At 29.3% G+C, this 9,263-nt stretch overlaps 1 protein-coding gene across 1 annotated transcript; it reads right to left on the reverse strand.

Moving 5' to 3' along the window:
• Window positions 1-1,393: 1,393 nt before the first annotated feature.
• Window positions 1,394-3,723, reverse strand: LOC108469772 (S-adenosylmethionine synthase 2). Its single transcript, XM_017770798.2, has 2 exons — window positions 3,714-3,723; window positions 1,394-2,811 (listed from the first exon to the last, which is right to left on the reverse strand). The coding sequence occupies exon 2, from the start codon at window positions 2,800-2,802 to the stop codon at window positions 1,621-1,623; it is 1,182 nt and encodes a 393-aa protein (XP_017626287.1). The 5' UTR covers window positions 2,803-2,811; window positions 3,714-3,723; the 3' UTR covers window positions 1,394-1,620.
• Window positions 3,724-9,263: the final 5,540 nt, after the last annotated feature.

Below are 9,263 nucleotides of genomic sequence, written 5' to 3' on the forward strand. Positions count from 1 at the left end.
AATACAGCAAAATAAAGAGAAATCTAGATAATTCCACTTTAGTCCTAGCTTTATTAAGTAAATTTTGCAATATTCCAATTTTATCCTTAATTCATCAATTTTCCTGCTGATTTCATGCCCCTTATCGTCCAGCCCAAATAGACCTTAGGTCTATTTGTCTTTTAAACCGTCTTTCTTTTATCATTTAAGCTATTTAATCATTTCCCATAATTTTACATTTGTTACATTTAGTCCTTTTTATTCAATTAACTATTGGAACTTTAAAATTTCTTGACGAAACTTTAATACTAACTTATTAACACTCCATAAATATTTATAAAAATATTTATGGCTCGTTTTAAAATTTTCAAACTCTCAATACCTCGTTTCTGATTCTAATTTTTTTAAATATTTATTTCTAGTACACTATTCGCTATTTCAAAAATTTTCCTAACTTCACATTTAACTTATATTCACTAAATTATTAATATTTTCTACTCATTTGTCTAATTTAGTGATCTCGAATCACTGTTCCGACACCACTGAAAATTTAGGCTATTACAAACATCACCACATATCCACTTATAATTGGTTTTTTATATAAAAATCTAAAAATGAAAATCTAATCTACTTAGATTTGTATAACAATGACCTCGGTGTAACTAAAATAACTACTAAATATATAATAGTTTAAAATATGCTTTTAAATCCTTATACTTTTGTATATTTGAAATTTAATAATTATATATTTCATATTTTAAAATTTGAATTCAATTATTAACTCTCTCAATTTTTCTACTAAGTTCACTAATATGATATTTAAAATAAAAATATACTCACTTAATAGTCGTGTATAATATTACATTAGACCAAAATTAAATGCGTAATTTTGAGTTTTGTTCCTTTTATTAATAGTTACTAATTTTAAAATAAAAATTGAGAATGATTTTTTGGAAAACTTGATGTTGATGTTATCATTAACGAGTTTGCATATCAAAATGCTTGTAGAACCCATTTTAAATATTTTTGTGTTTTTGTAGTTAATGACATGGGAGTAAATTGAATGAAAAATATATATTTTTAAATTTTGTTAAAAATATATTATTTGCTTAATTTCATAAAACATATTATTTTAATGAAATTATTAGTATATAATTTTATTTTATTACATTTTATAATTTTTTAAAAGTCCTAATTTATTATTTTACTTAAGGTTCAAAAATGTCAAGAATGGGAATGAAGTACCTGATGCGAGATTTCGTGCAACAGATACAAGGTGAAAATGCAAAGAGGGTGATACCCTATTTTACCCATATTTCGTGCATATCATAGGTCAAGTGTGCGCACCGAAGCCTGAAATACGGAATTGCAGCGAATAATGTGATAAATAAAAAAGAGGGCATTTCAACAATAATTTGATTAAGGTAGCCAAGAATTCCATTAAGCAATTATAAGAGGAAGATTGTTTACTTCCAGTGCCATCAATATAAGCAAAATTCTCATACATTTTTGGAACACGACATTGACAGAAGGACACAATTAAAGGTGAAAGAGAACAAATAAGAAAAAGGAAAATGAAAATGAATGAGGGGCATCATATGTATGAGATTAGAGACACTCGAGAACAGCCAAAGCTGGATTTTAAGACTGAGGCTTCTCCCACTTGAGGGGCTTCACAACTTCCCAGGTGAAGTCCGGGTCGTCCCTTCCAAAGTGTCCGTAGGCAGCTGTCTTCAAAAACCGGCCATTGCCACCCCTCTTGAGATCCAGGTTGATGGTGATCATACCGGGCCTGAAGTCGAAGTTCTCCTTCACAATTTGGAGGATTTCTTTGTCAGGAATCTTTCCAGTTCCATAGCTGTCTACAAAGACAGACAAGGGCTCAGGCACACCAATAGCATAAGAGACCTGCACGATGCACCTTCGGGCAAGCCCATTAGCCACAATGCTCTTGGCAGCCTGCCTAACAATGTAAGCACCACTCCTGTCCACCTTGGTAGGGTCCTTTCCAGAGAAAGCACCACCACCATGGGCTCCCCAGCCACCATAGGTGTCAATAATGATCTTACGACCAGTGAGACCTGCATCACCGTGAGGACCACCAATGACAAAGCGGCCAGATGGGTTAAGGTGGAAGATTGTTTTCTCATCTAGGTACTTTTCAGGGATGACAGGCTTGATAACATGCTCTTTGAGGTCAGCAGCAATTTCATCATTTGTAACAGTTTCGTCATGTTGAGTAGAAATGAGGACAGTGTGAACACGAACGGGAACCATGGCACCCTTGTCATTGTAGTACTCAACAGTAACCTGGGTTTTACCATCAGGCCTTAGCCAGGGGCAGGTGCCATTCTTCCTAACCTCAGTTAGACGAGCCCCAAGCTTAGTTGCAAGGACATGGCTAAGGGGCATGAGTTCTGGGGTCTCATCAGTGGCATACCCAAACATATGGCCCTGGTCACCAGCTCCAATTTCTTCTGGGCGCTTGGTGAAGTGGCCATGGACACCCTGGGCAATATCAGGGCTCTGTTGCTCAATATTGACCAGGACCTTGCAGTTGTCAGCATCAAGACCCACATCATCAGAAACAAATCCGATAGAGCGGCATGTGTCACGAACAATCTTCTCATAGTCTACATTGGCTTTGGTGGTAATCTCTCCAAAGACCATGACCATGTTGGTCTTGGTGCATGTTTCACAGGCAACCTTGCTGTCGGGGTCCTGGGCAAGGCAAGCATCCAGCACAGCATCCGAGATCTGGTCGCAGAGCTTGTCGGGGTGACCCTCATTCACTGATTCAGATGTGAATAGAAAGGTCTCCATTCTAATGAGCTGCGTATTGCAAGAACACCAAATAATCCTTAGTACAATGGCTGAAGCAACTTGATGAAATGAATCTTAGTGTGGCAGGCCAATAGAATATGATGCAAATAAAAAGTAAAAAAAAATAATTTAAGAAACAATAGAATCAACATAACACACAACAGCTCCATGCTTTAAAGTCAGAACTGTGAACAATAATTTAGGAAAAATAATGGAAGCTGTTGCAATTTCACAGTTTTTCACTGTAATTTCTCATTCTCAGAAACAACTGAACAAAATTTTCTCTTTCCTATCCTATTCTTTCCGACATCATAAAGAAAGAACCTTATTGTCACAGCCTTTGGAATTATTCACTTTCAGAAGGGCAAGAATTTAAGCCTGCACAGAAATGACTGACCGACATATAAATCACAGTTCATATATATTTTATACTCAATATAAAAGAGAGAAAATGATGTAAAATTTACAGATCTAGTAGATCCCACTCAAAACTTGGCTACTTTTTAAGTAAAAAAAAATGTAAAACCAATTAAAGTTGAAGTCGTCGCACGGCAACATTTATTTACTCATGTTAACTCAAAGCTTTACAAAATGAACCGTTTTTTGCAATATAACTTCCATAAACAATCCATAGTCAAACCTCAAAATCTCGCATCTTATTATAAAAACATACATACACGCTAAAAACTCCAAAACAAACACAAAATCCGCACAGATCTACAAATATTTCAGCAAAAAATCAACGAAAAAACGAGATAGAAACGGATAACACAAAGTCAGAACACTTATTTCCCTCTGCTACTAATAACAACAGAACAAAATCTCCAAACAAGAACGACGGATAAAATGAATAAACAAAGAAACAATATCTTTTTCTTTTTTTTTTTAAAAAAAAAGGTAGAAAAGATAACCTGTGACAAAAATTACTCGCGGATCTGAGTATTAGATTTAGAGAGAAGGAAGAGTGTTGAGCAGACCAGAACCATAAAGCAGCGGAACTCAACGGCACAACGAATCTAGCCTCGAACGCGGCTATTTATAGAGAAAATGGATTGGCTCTTACCGGTTACCGGTTTAGTCAGTGTGGATTATTATTTATATATATTTTTGGTGTTGGGTAGGAATTTGGTAAAATCAGCATCTGACGGCTGATATGAGAGAAGTAGCCGTTGGATGTCAGGGGATTGTCTGACTGGGGTTTGGTGGAAGAAAATGACATTTGTTTCTTTTCTTAGTTAAATTATTCAATATAATTTGAATCAAATTTTAGATTTTATAAATAATATTAAAAGAAGATTAGATTATATAAAAATTAAGAAAGGTAAATGTAATCTTTGTGAAGGTTATTATAAAGTACAAGTTTTTCATTCATTTTTGTTATTTAATTATTTTTAAAACTAACTTTTTTATAATTTATGTTTATGTACTATTTTTATTAGCAAAACTCCCAATTTTAGGGGAAACTCCAGTCAATCACTAACCTTTTCCGGTAATTCGGCTTGAGCCATTTTTCCTATAGTGAATGCCTAATTGTTTCCATTTAAGTGGCTTATCATCTAATGACTCTTTAAAATTTTACGTAATTGTATAAGTTTATGTATTGATTTTTATTTAAGGATTATCATCTTCACATATAATTAATTAATGATATATTAATCTTCTCTTTAATCCTTCTATGATTGCACAATCTCATTTATCTACTATAATTTTAGATGTTAAAGAGATTGCTATTTTACACATATAATAGTATCTGAGAAACCTATAACAATTTTTTATTTTACTTTAAAATAATTGATTTTATTAAAATTTTATACAATAAACTATTATAAAATTTAATTTGAAAGAATCAATCATGAACTGTGAATGACTCTGAATATAAATTATAAAACTATTATAGAAGTTACCAAGAAAATCAATAAAAATTATTCTATACATAACCAATGAAAAAAAAACCCTCCATGTAAGAGGTTACCATGTGCTATTTTGCTGTTTTTCTTTTTATAAAGACAATAATACTCTAAAACTCATTTGTAAATTTTTTTCATTTCATTGACAATGTACAAGCTAACTATTCTTAAAAATATTTATAATATATTATATCATGTAATATTGCTTGCAAAATAGAACTCTTTTACAAAGTAAAGCAAATAATTGAATTTGGCAACATTTTCACACTTTCAACTTAAATAAAATAATAATGTTAATGTATATATGTGGATAACACATACTAAGATTATAAATTTGAGGATGCATTAAATTATACCATGTATTTATAAAATAAAAGAAAGTTTGAAAGTGAGGTAAGTCAGTTTTCAACAACTTTAGAATCTGGTGGACGTTGATTCAGTTCGAATTTCAGGATATATTTTTTAACACTAACCACCTTCTCTCTTCAACACGGTACCAAAATTGGTTCACACTTTCCACCAACCAAGTTGAGCAATGTTGAAGCCGAGAGAGAAGTGCCAAAAAAGCTAGGCATGAGCCAAGGAGGATAATGTAGCAGCTTCAGCCTACAAAAGTAGTGGGTTTAGGTGGGAGCCAAGTTAGGTGCGGATCCTACGTAGGAACCCAGAAAAAAGGTTGGGTAGCCGGGATTTTCCCAAAAGCTTGGGAGGGGATAACCGCCACGTGACGGTTGGTATGGTTGGTGAGATGACTTGTCAGTTAAACTTGACCTTCCAATCCCTGTTTTCTTCTTGCCAAGAAAATAAATAATCCTAGTTGCAGCCCATATTTATTCGATTCAACCACTACGAGAAAGTGGAACTAAAAATGAATTAAATCATTAAAATTCGGAATATGATATTCGTTTTCTTTTACTATTACTTCAATATTCAGTCATTTGTGGTTTCAATTGTGGCTACGTCAACTTTTTTCAATTTTGTTTTACCTGCAAATATAAACCCCAATGTTGTCAAATTCAACCTCACCAAGTTAGAATTGAAGGATAAGTTCGTTGATTGAGACCCCAATAACTAGATCGATTTTTAATGATAAAAATAAAATCCAACATTTAATTTTTATTTATTTTTGCTTTTTATAAAGTTATTTTGGGTTTTCTTTTTATCTTTGACTTTTTAAAATATATTTTTTCTAAATTTTAATCTTTTAATTATTATTAATTTATTTTTAAAAAGTGATTAAATTATAATGATTCAACAGAAAACTTGACATCAAGTCTTATTGTTACCATATTTGTAAACACTATACTCGAAAACATATATACAAATTGAAAAAGGAAAAAGAAAAAAGAAAAAAAGTCACTAGATTTATTCAATTAAGTTAATTTGTTGAGTTAATTATTTAGTCCAATAATTAAAACCATAATTATTATAGGTGTGAATTGTAAGTTAAAAAAAAACAGTTATTTTTGTTTGGTTAAAATGAAAAATTGAAAAAATAATTTATTCATTTATTCGAAGTTACAGCTGTTCCAATTATAATTAATCATTATAACTAAAATAAATCAAAAAAAAAAAGTACACGTTTACATAGAATGGGAGGAAACATAAAATCTAAAAGAATCAAAGTACCATTGGCGGAATGAAAAGAAACAATTATAATAAAATTTTCAACTTTTTAATAAATAGTTTACATAAAAGAATGAAAAATGGATTATGTATGGGTTAATCAATTGTTTTTAGTTTTATTTACAAATATTATATTATTGTTTAGATATATATAAAATTATGATTTCATCCTTTTAAAATTGTATTTTGATTACCTTTTAGATTTTGTAATTTGAAACTTTTTAATATTAATATTGTTTTCTGTATTTAAATAAATTTTACAATTAGAAATAAAAAAGGTACATTTTAGGTTTTTACAATATTTTTTTTAATATATACACCTCCGGCCCCTTCAATTCTATTTATCGCTTCATCTTCCTAACAATAAATAAAATTATATACTATCATTGAATTAAATATTAAATGTTAAAGGATTTAAATATTTATTTGCTTAGTTTTTACGTAATTTTATTTTTATGGTTTATATGTTAAAAAACTTTTAAGAAACTGTAAAAAAAATTCAAGTAAGTTCTTGTATTAAATTTGCACCTAATTAAGCCCATACTTTAACTTGAACAATCAATTAAGCTCCTTCATTAATGGTTTTTGTGATTGGCCACGTTGACCATTAAAATAAATATACCAATTAGATGGTGACACATGGCACTTCTAGTTTAATATAATATTTTTCCTGTAAAAATAATTATAAAATAGAAAAATAATATAAAATATAAATATCTAAAAATAATAAAATTGATATAAAATTATAAAATTTATAAATATTATAATAAATGATAAAATTATTTAAAATATTTAAAATAAAAACGTATTAGAATTCTTTCGAAATAATAAAATTGTAAAATTTATTTAAAAATATTAAAAATATTAAATTTGATATAAACTTATAAAATTATAAAAAACAAAAAAGAAAATAACTTAAACAGGACCAGATAGCCTGAAATCAACAGGTTGACTTGGGAACCAGGCAATTGAACTGAATTTTACTTTTAAATGTTTATTACCAAACCAAAATTTCAATATCCAACTAATAACATATGTTAGAATGAAACATTTTGACCAAGGTTTTCAAAATTGGACCAGTGGTCGAATTGGTCAAGCCTTCAATTGGCTAGTTCAATTGATTTGTCTAAATCAATTAAGTAAAAAATTATTTTTAAAAAAATTAATTCAACCGAGGTCAGCCAGTCTTATGGTTTTCTCTAAATTGGCACCCTTATTAGTTTTGGTCTAATCAATCCAATTGATTGATTTGATCTAGTTAAAGTTTTTATGATTTTCTATAATTTTAATACATTTTATAAAATTTTAAATATTTTAAATCTTTTTTATTAATTTTATAATTTTTATAATTTATTAGAATTTTATATTTTGATAGTTTTATAAGCTTATATCAATTTTCATTTTTAATATTTAATATTTTTTTCTAATTTGTTAATATTTTTATGGAAAAAATATTAAATTCAACTAGAAGCTACCACATGTCACCATCTGATTGGTCTGTCAATTTATTTTAACGGTCAATGTAACACCCACGCTCGTCCTAATCTCAAGATCTAGGTATGGTATGTCACAACATAAAACTATTAGAGTTTAACAAAACACTTGAAAATTTTTAAAAGTATCGAGGTATTGGTGACAAAAACAAAACAATCAAATTAGTAGTACGCCAAGTAAACACATCTTTACATAAAACATTTGGCGAAAGCATTATGTAAGTTAATAGATTTTGTAACAGCCCGTTTTCAATGAAATCAAAATAGTGGTTTCGAGACCACAAATCTAAAAACGAAAAAATTTATTTTTATTATATGATTTACAGTATGATAGAAATACCGTATAAAAATTTCTTAACTATTTACATGCCTAATTTGATAAAAAGGACTAAATTGCATTAAGTGCAAAAGTTGAGTTCTAATAGCTAAAAGTATTAAATAACTATAGAAATTTAAATTGGAAGTCCTTATATAGTAAAGACCATTAAAGTGGTTAGTGGATAAGTATGAATAGTCATCATTGGAAATTTAATAAAATATTAAGGATAATTTTAGAAATTTGTGATTAAAATTGTAATAATTAATAAAATAAACAAATATCATCTATTATTATCATCTACCACAAAAAAAAAAAATAAAGAGAGAGAAAACCTAGCCATGGAAGCTTGAAATATTAGCAAGCTTATTTTGCTTAATTAGGTATGTATTTTTGTCCCGTTTTTAATATTTTTATGTTTCCGAGATCGTAATAGCTTAATGTAACTAGTCCGGAGATTAATTTGTAAAATTGTTAAAGTATTAAGGTTTTGTCATTGATGAGTATGCTTGAGTTTTGAAGTTTTATGATAGAAAATGAAAGGTTGTTGTTAGATAAACAACTTTTATAAAGAGAACATTGATGAAATTATCAATTAGGGATTAAATTGAAAAGATGATAAATTTATGGTAAAATTTGTGAATTTTATGAAATATATGGGCTGCTATTAATAGGTATAAAAATCAACTAGGCATGAGTAAAGATTAAATTGTGTGAATTTTATTTTCCGAGCCTAGGGACTAAATTGCAATGAATTAAAAGTATAGGGGAAAAATAGTAATTTTTCCAAAAATATTTGTTGGACTAAATTGAATATGAATTATATTGAATCGAGTTAAATTCATTCGTATAAATTTGGTTAAACCTAGTACGGTGTTAGATCGAGGCAAAGGAAAAATATCGGATTAGTCACCTTCATATCTATGTAAACTCGTTGAGGTAAGTTCGTGTAATTAAATTGTACATTTATATGTGTTAAATTGAATTATTGTTTGTGAATTGTACAATTTTCATGAATAAATACTAGTTATATATTTAACAATTACCGAGCCCCGTTTGAACCTTAGGAATCCGTAGGATACAAATGACATGTCATTAGGGTCACCGATTTCAGCTCTT

Source organism: Gossypium arboreum, chromosome 8 (assembly GCF_025698485.1).
Source record: "Gossypium arboreum isolate Shixiya-1 chromosome 8, ASM2569848v2, whole genome shotgun sequence".
In the NCBI taxonomy this organism is placed as follows: Eukaryota; Viridiplantae; Streptophyta; class Magnoliopsida; order Malvales; family Malvaceae; genus Gossypium; species Gossypium arboreum.

Bases quoted from the DNA above. Each gene is read 5' to 3' on its own strand.
- LOC108469772 (XM_017770798.2), bottom strand. From the start codon at position 2,802: ATGGAGACCTTTCTATTCACATCTGAATCAGTGAATGAGGGTCACCCC.